Source organism: Netta rufina, assembly GCF_964035555.1.
Source record: "Netta rufina genome assembly, chromosome: 1".
NCBI lineage: Eukaryota > Metazoa > Chordata > Aves > Anseriformes > Anatidae > Netta > Netta rufina.
The window spans coordinates 70,524,125-70,543,416 of NC_140123.1; the positions used below are offsets into that span (position 1 = coordinate 70,524,125).

Below are 19,292 nucleotides of genomic sequence, written 5' to 3' on the forward strand. Positions count from 1 at the left end.
AACCACACTCATCTGTACTTCTCAGGATCCCGTCCCGGAAAGCATAAGTTGGCAAATCCTCCAAAATTATTATCATGCATGATGACAACCATGCTGGAGGTACCTCCTCAAACTACTAGATAAGCATCTACTTTGTATAGGTCAAGTTTTTTTGGCAAGCCCATGGCCCATTTTTGGCAAGTGTGTTTTTATTCTGTCCTCCTCCTTTAGTTGTGGGAGGGTCGAGATGAAATCCTTGCCTTACCAAAGGTGGAGCTGAAGCTCAGGCTGATTTATCTGACTGTTTAAAATGCCCAAAGCCACAATGACTGTACACAGGGAAATGTATGTTGTGACGGGAGTTCCTTTCAGATGCCATCATTTTTACATTCTCCTGCTCAGGAGTCCAGGAGTCTTGTTTGGCTTCACCTCCTCACTCAGCACGCCATAAACCGCAGGAAGCCAAGTCTTTAACACGTACTTAACAGAGGTCAAAGAAAGTGTTAGCAGGCAGGCTGCTGGCTCACCACCTGGACAGAGCAGGACCACTCTTTTTCTCTCCCGGCGCTCTGTGTTTCTCTTCTGCTACCAAATAAAGCCGATATAAGGGTATTGGTTATCGTCTACTCACTCAGGCAGAAAAATGCAACAGCAGTTGCAGACTGTAGCTATATACTTACACTATAGGAGCATTTTTGGAAGCTGTATAACTAGGGGGTCATTTCTGCCTGCTGTTACACGTGGTATCGTTGGTGAAGGTGATGGCACAGGTGGGTACACAGCACACAGACTGCTCTGCAGGCGAAGACAGCACAGGCTGCGGGTGAGGACCATGTCATCCCGGCTGAATTTCTCTCTGAGTGCTGTGCTTAGTTGTTGATTTCTGTGCTGCCTCGAGGTTAGGACGGTCAGCAGCACAGCCAGCAGGACGGGGACATCACCTCTGTCAGGTGCACAGGGGATCGTGACCCACCGTGTCGGTCCTGTCAGCATCTCCCCAGGGCAGGCAGGGGCTGGGCTGGATTTTGGGTCTGTGTTTTCGTATTTAAGCACCTGCGGTCGACCTCCTGTTGGCTGCGCAGCTCGGATGAAGAGATTTATTTAACTTATTCTGGGAAGCCTAAAAAAGCGGATGCTGAAGACCGAGTCGGTGATGTTAATGTTCGTGTTATAAGCAAGGAGAGCGGCTGTCAGAAGGGGATCAGGTGCTGGGCGTGCGGGCTGCAGGACCCGCCTCACTCGCGGGCTGCCCACCCCCAGCCCCCAAACCCAAACCCAAACCCTGGGGGACAGCCCCAGCAGCTCCCCTCCTTCAGCCCGCCCCAAACCCACCGCAGCCTGAAAACACACCCGCACCTCTCCTCGCCGCCTTCATTCCCCGCAGCGCCCGGAGACGTCGGGACCCGGCCCCGCACCCCCGGAGCCCCCGGCCCTGCGGCGGGGCAGGTGCGGCCGCTTCCGCGAGGAGGAGGAGGAGGAGGAGGAGGAAGAGCAGCAGCAGCAGGAGGAGGAGGAGGAGGAGGAGGAGGAGGAGGAGGAGGAGGAGGAGGCGGCGGTGCCCGTGGGCGTGCTCCCGGCGGGGAGGGCCGCCCGCAGCCCACACCCCCGCCGCTAACTTCGCCGCCCTCCCCGCCGAGCCGAGCCGAGCCGAGCCGGGCCGGGCCGGGCCGGGGCCGCCCCCAGCCATGAAGGGCCGGCGGCGGCGGTGGTGCTGGTGCTGGCGGGGGGAGCCGCGGCGCCTGGCCGTGGTGCTGGGGCTCTACACGCTGCTGCTGCTGCTGCTGGTGCCCTACGCGCTGGACTACGGGGCCAGGAGGGCGCGGGGGGACGAGGAGCCGCTGCTGCGGCGCTGCCCCAGCCTGGAGGAGGCGCTGAGCGAGTGGGGCTGGGAGCAGCGCCCGGCGCCCACGGGCGACGAGGAGGACGAGGACGACGAGGAGGAGGAGGAGGAAGGCGGCGGAGGGGCGGCGGGGAACGGCACCGGGGCGGCGGCGGCGGGCAAGCGGCACATCTACCTGCACGCCACCTGGCGCACGGGCTCGTCCTTCGTGGGGGAGCTGTTCAACCAGCACCCCGACGTCTTCTACCTCTACGAGCCCATGTGGCACCTGTGGCAGGCGCTGTACCCGGGGGACGCGCTCAGCCTGCAGGGCGCCCTGCGCGACATGCTGCGCTCCCTCTTCCGCTGCGACTTCTCCGTGCTGCGCCTCTACGCCGCCCCGGCCGGCCCCCGCGACCCGCTGGCCCCCGGCTCCCCCAACCTGACCACGGCCGGCATCTTCGGCTGGCGCACCAACAAGGTGATCTGCTCGGCCCCGCTCTGCCCCGCCGCCCCGCGGCCCCGCGCCGAGGTGGGGCTGATCGACGGCGCCGCCTGCGAGCAGCGCTGCCCGCCGCGGGCGCTGCGGGAGCTGGAGGCCGAGTGCCGCAAGTACCCGGTGGTGGTCATCAAGGACGTGCGGCTGCTGGAGCTGGGCGCCCTGCTGCCGCTGCTCAGCGAGCCCGGCCTCAACCTGCGCGTGGTGCAGCTCTTCCGAGACCCCCGCGCCGTCCACAACTCGCGCCTGAAGGCCAAGCAGGCGCTGCTGCGGGAGAGCATCCAGGTGCTGCGCAGCCGGCACCGCGCCGAGCCTCGGGGACCACCTCGGCCAAGGGGACCCCCCGGCCCGCTGCCCCCCGGGCTGCTGGGCGCGGGTCGGGCTCCGCCGCCGCAGCACCGAGCCGAGTTCTTCCTCGGTGGAGCGCTGGAGGTGATCTGCCAGGCCTGGCTGCGCGACCTGCTGCTGGCACGACGCGCCCCGTCGGGGCTGCGGCACCGCTACACGCAGCTGCGCTACGAGGACCTGGTGCGGGAGCCCCGCGCCCAGCTGCGGCGCCTGCTGCGCTTCGCCGGGCTGCCCGTGTCCCCCGCCATGGAGGCCTTCGTGGTCAACATGACCCGCGGCGAGGCGTACTCCTCCGAGCGGCCCTTCCTCATCTCCGCCCGCGACGCCCGAGAGGCCGTCCACGCATGGCGGGAGCGCCTCAGCCGCCAGCAGGTGCGGCAGGTGGAGGCGGCGTGCAGCGAGGCCATGAGCCTGCTGGCCTACCCGCTCAGCACCGATGACAGGCGGTAGCGGCCCCGGGACCGATGCCAGGACACCCCGTGGCATGGGGGCCTGTCTGAGACAGGGGAGCAGTGGCCTCATGGGCCTCCGCCTTGGCGTTGGTGGACATGTTGGCATTGGCGGACATGTTGGCGTTGACATTGGCATTGGCGGACATGTTGACATTGGTGGACATGTTGGCGTTGACATTGGCGTTGACGGACACATTGGCATTGGTGAACACGTTGGCATTGGCCTTGGCGTTGGCACACAGAGGGAGGGAGGTTTGAGCACCCGCTGGGTGCCAAGAGGCCAGGGAGCACGGCTGCCGAGGTGACGATGGAGGGGACACGTTCTTGAGGTGTTTGGTGAGAGATGCCCTCGGGGCACAGTGCCGGACTCTGAGGCCCACTAGATGTGAAACTGCGACCCCCTGCCAAGAGTGGGGGTTGTGTAAAAAGAAAACAAGAATGCTGTGTTAAATTTTAAAAATCCCCCGGACAACAACTCTCAGTAAGGAATCAGAGGACTCAAAAGTTATTAACGTAAGAGGATCACCCCTTCCAGAGCATGAAAACACGTTGTGTTCCGCTGTATTGCTATTAAAACACTTAAAGGAGGCTTCTGTGAAATTCGTGGCGTTTATGCACGGCCCGACTGCCAGAGTCTCACGCCACGGGAGGACGTCCCGCCGAGGGAGGAAGCCTTGGTGTTGGCGCTTGCTGAGCCCGTGTGAGCTCTGTCTGTGTGGGTGGCTTCGTCTCTTTCCCGTTCCTAGTTGCAGTTCCCCTCTGTCCCTTGGAGCGCTTGGGTATTTGGTTGTAGGAGCAGGGAAAGTGTTTGGATGCTTAAGTGTTTTGGAGATGTTTGTTTCTTAAATCGTAACTTTTCTAAGGAAATCTGTAACCCTTTTGTAAAGTTGGATATTTTAATACATTCCTGTAGCTTCATGGTGATATTCACGTGCAATACAGGTGGCTAACATGTTTTTTGCGGACACCCGTAGAGATAACTGTAGCTGGAAGGTGAACTCTTGGTATTTCCATTTTGTTTCCTCAACTGGATGAGTGAATCACTTTTCTTCCCTAACTTCCTGACTGATACATTGTGCTGTGCGCAGGTTCCCCTGCTCACATCCCTTCCGAACAATAACATCCTCTCAGCTGGTAACGCGTGTGCTTAGACAAAAGCAAATGCTTCCTAACAGGGCTGAGCAAATTCATCTTGGCGTAAGAAGCTCCCAAATAAAAGTTTGTATTTAAGTGGGGGGAGGGGGAAGAAAAACAAGAAGAAAAAAAAAACACTCTAAGTTTCATTTTGGGTTTTCAGGTGATATTTTCCTGCAGACTTCCTGGAGCTTGTATGAGAAGGGTGTGCGTGTGTGTGTGTCTGCAAGTGTCTTCGTTCTGTTTCTCAATTTGGGGATAGGAGGTTTAAATGTAACGTGAGGACACAGCGCTGTAACTCGTTACGGACGGCTTTTGAGCCCGTTCCAACCTGACAGCGTCTCAGTGGCACTGCAGGAGTATACGAGGCTGTGGGGACGCTTACATACAGTCCTCCAACACAAAGTGAGAACACGAACTTCAAACTGAGGATAATCCAGGCTCAAGAACAAAGCTATATTTATATAAAGTGCTGGAAATAAAGGCAGTTCAAAGGGGTTACGCTCTCTTACAAGAAACATTTGCATTGCACTGTAGTTGTTCATGCTTTGCATATTGCGCTGTAAAACATGCCAGGGTGTTAGGGTGAGCTTTAATTTATTTGAGCTCTTTTCCTTCCTCAGCCTTCCCACCCAAGGGTACATTAGCAGTAGAAGCATTGCTGCTGTCATTGTCTGAGGAAAAGGGCAGGCATAAAAGTGTTTTTGAGTAAATCAATTAACTTCATGGTAGCATGCACCATACAGTTGTGCATCATTTGGTTTCTGCTTGAGGTAAAAATTGCAGGGGCCCATTTTGTATGGAAACCACCTTTGTATTATCTAAGGGATGTTTCTGTGTCCTGCTGTAGGTAAGCATGAGAGCAGATTCGGTCTCTGGATGTTGTGGTGCTGTTTAGCAGTGGGCTTTGTTTAGATGAACAATACCTGTCCTGATGCCTTGATCACCTGTGTCGGGTAGCCTAAGCTGGCAGACACCCAGCCTGGCTTGTGCAAACAGGTTTGGGAAGAAAATACGATTTAATCGCATGCCAAAAGACAGTACGGTACTTATTTCCTTACGTCAGATGGGAGGTCAAAATGCAGGGTAGCTTGCCGATTTGTTTCTCAGCACACTGCAGTCACGGGGTTGCACTGTGCAGTTGTTGAGCATTCGCTTCACCTTGGCCAGGAATCTCTTCTTGCCACTGCGGGTTGTGATGGTCTTTTGTAAAAGAGGTTGTTGGAAGCGCATGCTTAGCCTCAGTTCGTCGTGGTAAGACAAGAGGTGCTTATAGCTGAAAATATCCACTACCTGTACAGCGTATAGTGTCTTCTGAAATAGTTTTTACACTTGACAGAGACGCATTTTCTGTACCCATATTTATTTTTCTCAATGGAAGTTGCTCCCTGATGCACTTTCTTCTTTCTGCTAGTGATTCATTCGATTTTTTTCTCACCCCAAGCTGTTCTCCTAAGACCCAGCGTGGTTCCTGCAGGTTTCTGAGTGCTGTGAAAAGGGCTCTGTTCTGCAAAGTGTACAAAAATACAGCAAGTGCAATTTCCGTTTTGCATTCAGGGCACGAGAGTTTATTAGAAGACTCTGCTAAATGATCAACGGGGAATATATGAAGTGGAAAAATGGAGTAGCACAGAGCAGGATCTTCAAGCAGGATGTGCAAGAGCATCCAGGACTGGGCAGCAGTTGCCTAATGGCAAGTTTGAGTAGTTTAGGCTGAGATTTGGGGAAAGTGTAGGCTTGTGTTACACTGCTTGTAATGAATTAACAACTTTAATACATTGAGCCTTGGTGGGAAATGGAAACAAAACTGACAAACGCTTATACAACTTATTTCTGTCATCTGGTTTTACTTAACTTAAAGGTCGTCATGCGTTCGCCTTAAGGGAGGTCGAAACTTGAGCACCGTAACTGTACGTAAAGCCCTGTGTTCTAGATGCGGCGTTTCCACGCTGGAATTGCTAATTGCTCTGTCACAGCACTGTGCCTGTGTTTAAATTGTTAAATTTAAATTGTTGGGTGACAACTGTGAGAAACGCTGGAGGTTGGAGTCAAAAACTACCGAGCCCCTGCGTTGCTTGTAGTGCTAGAGCATCACTTGTACATCCCCGTGGTACCGACTCACACGCTTCAGATATAACAGAAATGTTTTCGTTGCTCAGAAGTGTTTATTTCTTCGGTTTCTTTTTGGCAGCACAAAGCTCTCCAAGTGCAGCATCCCCTGAGAAGCGTTAGAGCAGGCATGGAGAACGGCAGCAAAGTTCCTTATTTAACAGCTTTGGCATCGCTCCGGTCATTTCTGTCCTGTTCCCCTGCTCACTGCCTGTCCTTCAAGAAAAGCTGTGAGTTTATACGTTAAGTTCTCTTCAGGCATTGATACCACAGATTTCAGTAAGATCATAAAAATCAGCACAGAACTTTGGGGTTTCTTATGGTAACGCAATTAAGCAACACCTCCGTGGAGAGCTGAGCTCTCGGAAGGCAGCAAGGAGCCAGCACGCCTGGCAGCACGTGCCGTCCTTTTCCTCAGCCTGCAGAACTGTCACTCAGCCTCCCCGGTGGTATTTGCGGTACAGGGACAGCGAGTATGGTGCTTGTGCTTTCTGAGAACCACCCTGCAATCCAGCCGGCACTGGGACTCTCTGAACTTATTTCGCCATCCCTATTTAACTGGACGTGGCACCTACTGCAGTGGAGACGAATATGGCAAAAACAAGATCGTCAGAGCAAGTCTTGTGCTAGCAGAAATTTTCAAGGCCACACTGGCCATAGGAGAGAGACTTTTTAAAATCCAAACTCAGGCTTTTAAATCCAACTTGGATTTTTAAATCCAAAGGCATTGAGGTTGAGGTTTTCTGTGCCTAAGGGCCCTGTTTCTGGCTGTTGAGGTGTACCTCCAGCGGTCTCGGCTCCGGACAGCAGGCAGGCTGGAAGCTGGCTGGCTCTGTAGGGCTTACACCCTCTGCAGGCATTTAGCACCAGGAGATTACAGCTCCCAGCACTGAGCTGTTAAGCTCTGCTGCTGACCCATGGCACCATTTCTTGTGTTGGTAAATGGGAATCAGACCTTTCCCTGGTGCTCCGAAATTTATCTCCTCATTTCTAATCATGTAACTTTGCCAAACTTTAACTGTATCTGGGCTGAAATGTTTCATGTTGGGCTTAAGGCTCAGTTCTCTTTGGGAAGTTCAGTCCATCTTCTTTCGAAACCAGGGTTAGGATGCGGCGGTCTTTTGCCTGTGTTCCAGATGCTCTCCAAGATGTCTGTGAAATCTTCTGTCACGTCAGTGCTTTGGGACGAGCACTCCTGTTCAGGCAGGGGAGCTGACCTCTGTGTAAGGGATGCGTGTTCTGTTGCCATTCCAAGTTGGCCAAATATATTAATGTTTGCAAAAAAACAGCATGTGCTCAGTAAAAGTGGTTTTGGTATATGTGTGTCTGTCTTTATTTTGTACCAAACAAAACCTGCCTTGCTTTTCTCTTCAGCACGCATGCTGAGACCTCTGCCTTCCCCACAGGAAAGCTCGGTGTGGTGTAAGGCACACGGCAGTGGGTACCAAAGCCACGTAAATACCACCAGGAGCTGCCATCCCTGCGCTGCCGCTGATGCCTTCTCCTCCAGCCCCACGCTGCCCAAGGAATTTCTTAATTGCCCCACAGCTTAATTGCCCCTAGCAGATCTGAGGTGGGAGCAGCACCCTCCTGCTTAGCTTTTACAAGGTTCTTCCCCCCCATTGCCCCTCAGTACTGTCAAGCTTGGCTTGTGAGGAAAAGGGGTGATGTGGGAGCTGCCTGGTCCAGCTGGGATTTGGGAGCGCCTTTGCGATCCTGTGTGCATCGGTCATTAATACCCGCAGACAGAACAGATGTGTCTGGAGGAGGCCCTCGGCTGTGTCCTTGGCCCCAGTAACAGATGTTTGCACTTCGGATTGAGAAGCGCCAGTGCTGGCAGTGACTCATGTGCGTGTCACTGACATCTATTGCTTCCAAAGAATATACAGGATCCTTGGCTGGGAGGGACACGCAAGGATCACCGAGCCCAAGGACCATTGAGTTCCCTTCCATGCTTCTCGACAGCTGTATGCGTATCACAGGTGTTTTTTTCCACAGGGTGGACCTGTCTGGGGAGGAACCGATCCCGCATGAAGCCTGGCACTTGCAGAAGGGCCACAGCAGGAGCCAGCATGTGACAGGGGTGCCAGTGGCTTGCAGGGTGACCCTGAGGTGCGGCTCTGAAGGAGGCTTCCGAATGGGGCAGGAAGGGAGGGAAAAAAAGACAGCTCCTTTTAGGAGACAACTCCACTAATTTAGAAATGGAAAGGGATTGCTAGGGTAGACAGCCACGTGGAGGCAACAGGTGAAGCTGTGTGATCCAGGAGCCCTGTGGCCTGTGGAAAGTTCCACACCGAATGCTGAAACCTGAAAAATGGGCTGTCATGTTACAAAAAGAGCCAAGCCCGTGGCTTATAGATGCTTTGTGCGTTTTGTTTGTGCTCTGTGAAAAGGAGGTAACGCTGACCTCCACGGAAAGGCTGCAAAACAGTTTGCTCTGGAGTACCCTGCAGTGGGCTGTCGTCACACAAAGCTTCCTAGGAAGAAGCCTGGTGACTTTGTCTTTGCCAGGATTTGAGCAAAACGTATTAGAGCTCAGCTGTACCATAAATCACAATGAGCAAAACCAATATCATAAATTCGTTTGCCCTGCTTGCGGAGAAGAGAGGAACCGAGGGGAAAGGGAAAATGCTCTGTGTTTGTGTAAACACAAGCCACGTGCGTGTTTACTTGCGATGGGTAAAAATCCAGCTGTGTACCCAAGTGTGCGGCCATGCAGCCCTAATGCTGCCCTAATAGTGGATGAGCTGCCCTTAATGCTTTGCTAGGAATTTGTTATATTATTCTCCTCTTGCTAATTTATGCACATGCGTGAAACAGGTACTTTCAGCTATGTTTTAGCAAGCATTTAAATCACAGGAAAGAGGTGAAAGAGGTGAGTGCAGTTGTTAAAATAATGAGAGGACTGTACGAGATCAGCCTAAGTACAGAAGAAGCCTCACTGGTGGAAGCTTTGGAAACCTTTTCTCAGCTTACCATAATCATTGTAGCTACTGCTTGTGAAAAGACGACTTAGGAGAACTGTCTCTCCTCTTTTTTTTTTTTCCTAAAACCAGTGTAAGAATAGGCAGTGATACCTAGCTTCATCTCAGGTGTTTTGAGGGCAATAGGATGTGACATCCGTCACCTGTCCCAAGCTGTTCATTAAGGACGGAGACTTCATAGCCCCAGCAGCATGCCCACCGTTAAGTTCTCTCTACTGTCTACCTGAATCATTCCTCCTTCAGCTGAAGCCTTTTACTTCTCTTACTGGGTGCAGAAAACAGTCTGCCACCACTTGCCTGTACCAACTTTGTTAACTAATCTTATCAGAAGCACACAATTATATGATTTTTTTTTTTTTTTTTTTATACAACAGCAGCAACAACAAAGCATTAATCAGCTTTCAAGCCTATTAGTTTCCAGTTCAGGCCTCAATTTGGTAATTCTTGTTCTTATAGAGCAATTTGGGGTCATTTATCCTCTCATATTGAGCAATTTCCCTATTCCACACTCAAGCTGCAGAACCACTCCAAGGCCTGCCTTAATGCCACCGTATCAGATAACCAGATAAATATTTCAGCTGCTTATATAACACCAAATTCTCACATGAATAGAGGTGCTTTTGCTTACTGGTCTTGCCTGTTCCAAGTGGGTTTTGTTTTGTTGTTGTTTTGATATAAGAGGTGGAAACTGATACAAAACAGGCTCCAGCCTCAAGTTCCTTCTTTCTGATCAAGTGACTGTAATAATATCAGCAACAAATGAGGAATCATTTTACATGAATTTCACTTTGCATCATGAATTGTAAATTGGGTGCCATAGCTTGCTATTAATTCTCACTAAATTCTTGCTAAAATATTTGTTAGCTGGCTCTTCTAGGAACTTACAGTCAAAGCAGTTACATTCACATTGGGAGCATCTAGCCAGCATTACTTAAAATGTTTCTTGATAGAGAAGGAGCTAGGCTGTGCTCTGATAAAGTTTATTATTAAAATCTTAAATACTGCATGGCAGTGGGTGAGGTGGGAGGGGAGTCTCCTGTGATGCCACAAACCCGACAGAATAATTTAGAGACCGGCAGTTAATTAATGGAACATTTTCCTCTTCTAACGATGCTCTGCTGAATGCAGAAGCAGCGTAAGGCCCTGCGGAATAATTCCCAAGACTGATTTTTGAATTTCTGCAGGGCTTCATCTACATATGAAAAGATAATTCCATATTTAGTGGTTTTAAACCAGCGAGGGTAAAAATTTTCTGGGGAAGTTGATAGCTCCTCTTTGCACTAAACCAGCCGTAGGACTAGGAGCATCTTTAAGTTTGAGCCATAATTTGAGCACCTGTAATGGCATAGCTGCAATTTGCACAGAGCAATGTTTGCATCCTTTGGACAGTTAGGTTTTGCAGGAACTGCCAGAAGGTAAAAATTGCGTTGATTGCTGCAATCAAGCTTTTTCATACTTTCATTGCGTTACTCTCTGTATGAAGAAAGCTTGAACATCTACAGGAAAAAAAAAATCCATATCCATTGTCACAAATTGTGTTGGATAAATGCCCAGAATGGACCACCACGTTTTTTTAAATGGTTGTGCCATTTTTTTTCCACGCTGCTGCCTTTGCCTCGCCTGGCTATAGCAGTAGCTTTGTTGAAGCCTGCAGCTAAGCGATGGCTTTCAGTAACCCGAGGGTAGGGTTGTTCACATTTGCCCATAACGTTATGACAGATGGCTCCTTCCTAGCAAAGGGAGAAGCGCAGAAGTTTGGTAGTGTTATTTCCCACTCCCCCTTCCTAAATACCAATCCCCCGGGTAAATCATGTTTTGTCTGCAGGGTTTTATCAACGTGCTCGTTGCTCGTGTTAGGAGACTCCCTCGCGTACCCATTGACTAAACAAAGCTGCGCCTAAATCCCCTGGGATCTCCTCCCTGCAGCTGCTTTAAATTGCTCAGCGCTACTATTTACGTGGGCTCTGAACCTGAACAGCTACCTCTGGTTGAAACAGAAAAGAAAAACACAGTCGAGACCCAGTTGTTCGTACAAGGGAGGTGGCAACGCGCCTTTTGGGTAGCGATGGACCCGTCTGGAAGCAGAAGGTTGTTGATCCCCACCTGTGGGGGTGCAGCCATGCTCCTGCCCCAGGTGGTTGCTCCAGTACCCCTCCAGGAGCAAAACTCACCAGGGGAGCTCTGCTTCTTGCGACCATTTCAGAAACCAAAGACAAGAGAAGCAATTTTCTGCGCAGACTAAAGAGCGTACAGCAAAAGACGGAGGGTATGACTAAGCACACGAGAGCTGTCTCCTCTTTTAGCACAATGACTAAAAGCTCTGTTGGAGAGACAAGGCTGGGGCTCCTGTTTAGAAACGGGGGCGTTTCAGCTTGGTGTTTAAAATTTTGTGTCATAACCCCAGTTTCTGACTGTAACTGAGGCATGTGTGCAACTACTCAGCCTCTCTAGAACAAAGCATGTTTTCTGAAGATTACAGCTGATTATGCTTCCCTTTTTCAGAGCGTATGTTATCATTTAGCATTTAGACACAATTCTTGTTCCATAACAAGAGAGCAGACTGGATTTTCAGATTTTAAATAGACATGGGTTTGATCATTTTATTTCATTAATCAGATGGCTCAGAACACTTAAACAGTGTGTTTAGAAAAAAAGTCACATTTTCAAGCATTACACTGCACAAAACTGAACATTTTTTTAAACAAACAAACAAAAACAGCAAACAAAAACCTCTTTGCTCCTAACTTCACAAACACATGACTTATGTTATTTCAAGTGTGTTGCAGAAATCACTTGGTCTGAGAGTAAGGTTAGTCTAACAGGAGTAAATAGTTTCTACTTAGTGATTCCAGTCTTGGTTGGGGAAAACAGGAGGTAGAATAGATGAACAAAATTCAGTTTCTTTGCAAATACTGAACTCAGTCTAAATACCTATGATGTCTTGCAATGGAAACAATATTAGGTTGATAAACACAAATTGATGATATTAAGGGATGCACAGACTGCCTGGGGGAAAGGCAGCGTGCAGATCTTCCACAGTTTGTCAAGCACAATTTCATTCTTACCACCATTTCACAGCATTATTTCTACTCCTCCCTTGTTTGATCTAGTTCAAATATTCAGCTGATGCTAGCATCCCGAGAATTTACTGAGTATCCTTAAAAAGCTTGTTTTTATTCAGAACTTGAGAAGGAAGTCCCCAAACATCTGAGGAAAGCATATTGCAAAAGAATGGTTTATTTGGATTGAAAAAAAAAAAAAGTTGCAAACAAGTAGCATTAAAAGCATCAGATCTTCAGTCTCCCAAACAACGAGGCTGTGTAGCTGCAGGCAGGAAGCACTGTGATCTTCTCAGGTCTTAGTTTTCCAAGAGGTGACGTGGTAATGTTGAAGAGGAGTTCCTTTCTCTTTAAATACCAGATCTGAACTTCATAACTTACCCGATTACAAGCTTTCGCACGTTCTCACAAACGCTAAAACCTACTTCACTGCAGGAAGCCTCGACAGGCTTCTCGCCTTTGGATTTTATGCAGAGCTTCCCTTCCTGGCTGCAGGGCCCCTCCAGGGACGGGGCACAGAAGGACCTGTGCCACCTGGTCAGCAAGATCCCGCTTTGTGTGTACAAAGGGACAGGGCACCAGCAGTCACAGTCCCAAACTTGGAGCACACACCTACCTCAGCCAAACTGAAGCTGGGGAGGCTCAAGAACGACTTTCACAACGCGTTCAGTCACTTTTATAACCTCGTCGTGGACCAGAATGGACAAGCACAGACAAAATGCAGCACTTCTAATGACTGAAAACGCTCCTTCAGCTACATGTAGGGAGCTGAGACGAGGAGGGCCTGAGCTAGGCCTCGCCTCCATTGACTGGAACTGTAATACCTCGTGCTCGGATCTGCTGACTGGGGATCACCCTGCCATCAAAAAACACAGTCACTCACTTCATGCAAAGCCTCAGACTATGTCCATGGGAAGAGGAAGACCGTCCAAAGCAACTCGTGCACTGCTGCTTGGAGCAGACCTGTATGAGCAACTGCTGCACTGGGCCCTGCCCCACGGCCTGCACAGGTACAGCACAGGGGTTAACACAAGGCAGCCGTTTCCAGCATTCATCTGTTTTATTGAAATAACAGAGAGCAGCTCCCTGTATATGAAGACAAAAGAAAATACATCCCAACAGTGGCACTCGGCCTGCCTAGGGGACAGCAATGCAGCAGTGTGGTGCTCGCCCCCCTCCCCATTTTTCAGCGGCTCAGGGACTGCTTGAGGCAGGGGCCACGTTTGGGTTGTGTCCGAGCAGTGTCAGGGGCACTGCTCTTATCAGAAGTGCTGACTTTTGTTCGAAAGCATATCACTGGGTGCAAAGGCTGTGACAGCAAGTTTCACTATTTGTTTAGAGCAAAAACACCGCCTTTGGGTTTGATTTGTCCCTTCATGTCAACAGGCAGCCTTTCATTTGTTTTAGTGAATCGCTCCCTGGTTTCCTTTGCCACACCACATTTTAATTTTACAAAGCCATACCGGATCTCCCTTTGCCATCTCCTTTACCAAACCAAAACAACTCAGCTATTTACTCATTACGTGAAAATTACACTGGATTTCTGGTCACCTTACCTGGCTCTGCCTTTTCAGTTTTGTGTCCATTCAAATACAACAAAGGCTGCAGGGGACACTGATGACAGGGACATGTGGTGGACTTCAACAGTAAAAAAAAAAAAATACATAAAAATGTCAAGACAGCACTTTGCTGACCTAGAGCAGGTGTCTGTGTTCATACCTAACCCGAAACTTGTTAGCAGCACAGCAGCTCATTGCAGCACTGGGTTCTCTTATTTTTTTTAATTTTTTTTTTTTTTTTTTTTTACAAAGGGCTGCATGGACAAGGCCTTCATCAGCATGTTCAAACACAGCTGAAAGCACAGCGATGCCTGCCCACACAACTGAATGTTTAGCTACCTATGTGCACACATCAGCCAGTGGCAGAAAGCCCAGCAGGTGTTTCTGTTCCCCCTCCTCCACTACTAGCACCCTAGAACAGAGCTTTCACAATATTTTTGTTTTTTATCTCTGCCCCAACCCCCTTTTTTTAAGTTAAACAATATAGTTAAACAATAATCCATTGCTATTTGACATCATTAAGATACTGAGCTCCCAAGCCAGAGGTCCAAAACACCTGCATTTTTTCAGTGCACAAGCAGCCTAAGACCAAAACAAACCTTGAAAGTGCAGAGTTATTACTGCCCTTCCATCCTCACAGCTTCAGGTGTAAATAGTGGAAGGCTTGCAGTTGCTGCAGCTATCACCACTACGAAGAGGACGTATCAGCAGGTGGAGTGTTATATTCCCATTTTACCAACCCTGTGCTTATCACAGTTACTTCAGTGGCATTAAAAATGCACATGAGAGATGAATGCTGTCTCCGGGAAGGATACTGACTCCGTGTGCTACAGACCTCCCCGATAAAGCACTTGCCACAGCCCCAGCTTGAACCTGTCAGGTAATGCAGGGTGTAGGTGCTTTGAGAGCAAAGGAACAGAAGTTACCAAAAATTTTGGAGAGGACATCTACCACAGCAGTGTTAGTCAGGACGGCATTAGCTACTTTGGTTATCTAGTGCCTATTTATGTTTGAAGTAACCTTCAGACAGCTCCTGCAACTTTGCCGCTGTGTTATCTTAAGTAGCAACAGGTTGCGAGTTCTGCAAATGGCAGACTGATAAAAGTCAGGTAAAACGCTGCTGCTGATTTTGTGCTCTATGGACAGATCACAACTAATGCACACACACAAAAAAAACAACAAACAAACAAAAACAAACAAACAAAAACAAAAACAAACAAAAAAAACCAACCCTGCAGTTACAGGATATAGTGTTAATGTTAAGGAAATGCACAGAAGGCTAATCTCCCTTAAAGGAAGAAAAAATTTAAGCCATCCTTGGCTGGTTTACCTTCTCCCTGTCCCCCTTAAGCCAGCTCTGGTGATATCCCTTTCTTTACTTCTGATTTCCCAAACTAAAACCAGACGAACTTACCTTAAGTGACCCCTTGTGCTAGAAGCTGTTATTTCACAATGGCTATTCCTGATACGCTGGTATGATCTAGAAGAATGTCTCCTGGCATGCTGCTTTCTGGTATTAATCTGTGTCAGCATGAAGACACTCAGTAAGGCAACCTAGGGCTGCAATTCAGAATCCGACAGGGGACGATGACCTCCTTGATTAAACTAAGATCTGGAAATGAAGTTCATGAATGCATTACAACATGGAACTGCGTGACCTACTTCTCCCTTGCCCTGCAATAGCAGCAAAGACTTAGTTAAAAAATAAATCCAATCTCTTTCTCATAGGCTAAAACCAAATATGTAAACACTGCAGCAAAACCCTTTTAAGTCGAGCATTCACTTTCTCTGAGGGAACATATTTTTCTTCCAAATAACCACATCAAAGTGGCCCTATAAGTGCAGTATTTCAAAATATTGCTATCTAATTGACCAGATTATTTTTTTTAATGCTAACAATGTAGCATAGCTTTGACATTGCTCTCAGGCATAAAAACTATGTCTATTTTGCTCCATTTTTTTTTTAATCTTGCATATTAAATGTGCTTATATGGGATGCTTTCAAGTTTTGAAAGGTTGGGAGGTGCAGGAAACAAGGAGCATCAAAAATTAAATGAAAAAGCATTACATTAACAAAAGCTAGAGCTAACCCAGATGTTTTTTTTTTTCCCAGAATGAAGATTGCTGCCCATTTGTACGCACCAACCTAAGTCCTTTCTGGCTCTATGCTGCGGAGCATGAACGTGGGAGGAGCACAGGCTTTATCCACATCAGTACACAGTATTTCCCTCCACGCTGACACTTTTCTACAGCATCAAGCTCCATGACACAGAGCACAGGCAATCGAGAAAGTCCTTTATTCCAGTACACATTGTCATGAGCTGTCTGTTCAGTTTCAGTCCCTAGATAAAGCTTTGAACCTAGACCATGATTAAGAAAGTAGTACAGGATAAAGGTGTATTGGCTAAAGCATCCAAACCAGATGGATCATTTTATTACCCAAAAATCTGACTTGATTTGAGTACTTAATCTAGTACTAAGTTCCATAGCAAAAGCTTGTGCACATCCTGTATCAAACTAAGATGTGAAATGTCATTTGAGTCTGCGACACAGATGCAAACAATTGGTCTACGTTTACATCTTGCATGTATAAGGCACTTTCACATATATCAGACTAATACTACCCTAAAAATGACTTTCAAAGTCACTAAAGACTTTTAAATTCAAGAAAGCAGAGCAGTGATGAAAAATTATTTTTAAACGATTGTTCCAAGTTCCTTTCCTTGCCCTGGACTAGAAGAAAATCAGGGTGTCTCTGTGAAAGACTTTGAATCTATGATGAATTAGGACAGGGGTAGTTTAATTACTGTTGTGTTATCCTAGCAGCCTTACTTTAGGGTAAGTTATGCAGAAGTCCCCCAAAACTTTTCAGCATTTAGGAGTGCAGGATTAAGAGTAACAGTTGTTTACAATGCTGTTCCCACAGTAAAGCTGCCTGTTAAAGCCATTTCCTGGCTCTGAAATTCACTGTTTCCTCCCCACTTTCCTTCTCTTTCACTTCACAGGCTCCTTTCTACTGGAAGTTATTTTTCGGAAGGGCACTCCCAGCATTACAGGCCAAAAAGTGCCTGTGGTTTCTCCCTGCAGCACGTGAACATCTCCTCCCCAGACCTGGGGAGCAGGACCCTCCTAACTACACTGCAGATAGGGTTTGTGGGAGCTGCTTCTTATAAAGAGGAGTTTTCAATATAGGAACATCTGAAATTATTACTGGGCCTGTTTTTTGCTTAGGAACATATTCATGGTACTAAGCAGCTCTGTCCTGCTTTCTGTGACTCTAGTCACAACCAAGATGACACCGGGGCTATTTGGGGATATTTACTGCCTTTTTTCCTGCACCCTCCCTTGCTTATAAGCTTCAGAGGGTCGCGAGTTCAATGTTTGGGAGAGGAACAGTCCCTGCTGATGATGCGTTTGAGAGTCCTCCCCGCGAAGGTCCTCCCCTCACCCTCATCTGGAGGAGAAGCTCACCACGCCGGGACTTCCGAGCGCTCAAATTCCATTCCCACACTTGTGCAGAAGCAGAGACCACGTCTGCCAAGACTGAGGTCAAGCATGTTATTCCTGTGAGCTACTTCAAACAGAGTTAAAAGAAACACTGGAAGTCTCCTTGAAAGGCACGTGAAACATATTAGTTTCCTCTGTTTCACTGTTCAGAATTTAAAAAAAAAAATAATAATCTGATCAATACTGTGAGAAGAGAGACTGCAAGGCAAGTTACACAAGACAGACCATCCTTCCCACAGCAATCTACAAATTGTCTTGCTGAATGATTAAAATCACGGGGTGGGGCCTCTTCATTAGTGTAAGTTGCTTACCCTGTCTATTAAGGTTGCTAGACTTCTTCCTACGAGGCCTTCTGGCCGCCCCAGGAGCAAAACAGAGTAGCTATCGTAACAGCAGGCACGTTAACCTTTGCAGTGTATTTGTCTCGGATCAGCTCACTGGAAGTTCAGCCAAACACATTTGTATTTTTTTCCTGCACTCAACATTTCTGCAGTCCTTTCCCCAAAGGCAATTCCTTCCATGTGGAAAAAAAAAAAACACCATACTACTTCTCAGCTTTAACTGATAAACCGCCTATAGCCCTGCAGACATTATGGGAACCAGCCTTTTTGCACAAAACACGCAGTGTGTACAAGTCATTCGTCTCACGCTCACACAATTAACAGCAGGCTAAGCACAAAAACACCTCATCTAGGTATTTTCAGTGTTCTCCCGAGTTCTGTAAATGGAAGCCTTCGCAATTCTTCCCCCAAACATTATAGATGAACATACAGAGAGGTTTAGGTAACTTCTTAGTGTCTGAATATCATGTTAATGTATCACTTGTATATTGCTGTGGCCTGTTGTGCAATTAAATCAGTGTTAGCTTCTATGAAGTCTTCTATGAAGTACTGAAAGAAGACCAGGGACTTCACTTTGCCCGTCTCCACCACTCATATCAGGAGATACCTTGGAAATTTCAGGTGAAGATTTCCAGCAGTAAGTTGACGATGCAGTAAGCAAAAACCTACAAGGAGGAATCGCTCAGCCCCAAGCACAAGGGCAGCCACACAGGCTGCAACACCCCATGCTAGTATAGCAGTACCTTTTTCAATGAAGACCATCATCTTACATGCTTTCCCTCTTCCTATCTGAAAAGGACACTAGTATGCATCAATCGCCATTCATCCCAATCTTAGGCTGTTTTCTCTGTGCAAAACCTCACGCACAAGTCCTAAGAACTTACACATCTGCTGTGCAGTAGGTCAAGTTCTTGCCAGCTCAGCGTCTTATTGGAAAGGAACTGAAAGGATCTTTAGGAGAGCACTAATTGGTGAAGTACGCAGCTTTTCAGGACTGGGTGTTGTTTCAGGGCAAGCAGCTTTATTATATTTTTTTTTGATTTTGTTTCTTGCTTTTGTCCCTCCCTCCCCCCCCCCTGCACTTTTTCAGTAAAGGAAAATTGGGAATTTTGTACAAGGATCAATGTAGTAAGAACAGGCTAGATAGTGCAGCTTACCTTCAGCTGACAGTGGAAGATTTCAGTTGACATTTTGGAAGATTTAAAATAAAGAATTAAAAGATTTTTAAAAATAAACAAAAAAATCGAGGAATAAAACTAGGGTTGTATATACAGGTCTCTCCTCATTATGTTGGAGAAGTGTTTCAAGTAGTTCTCGAAAACAAAAGTTAGACTACTTTATTCATCACTTCTCATCAGTGATCAGTCTACTTTCGTTGCCCTTTCACAACCACATTTTGGGCTTACTGGCAAACTTAATTCATAAAATTATAGAATGACTTGGCTCAGAAGGGACCTTAAATATCACTCAGTTCCACCCCCCCACCATGGGCAGGGACACCT

The 19,292-nt window shown here is 48.0% G+C and overlaps 1 protein-coding gene across 1 annotated transcript; it reads left to right on the top strand.

The window, feature by feature from the left end:
- Nucleotides 1–1,664: 1,664 nt before the first annotated feature.
- Nucleotides 1,665–3,651, top strand: CHST7 (carbohydrate sulfotransferase 7; the record flags this gene model as incomplete). The annotated part of the gene is made up of 1 exon (XM_084281901.1): nt 1,665–3,651. One exon carries the CDS (start codon nt 1,665–1,667, stop codon nt 3,093–3,095), a length of 1,431 nt encoding a protein of 476 aa, XP_084138027.1. The 3' UTR covers nt 3,096–3,651.
- Nucleotides 3,652–19,292: the final 15,641 nt, after the last annotated feature.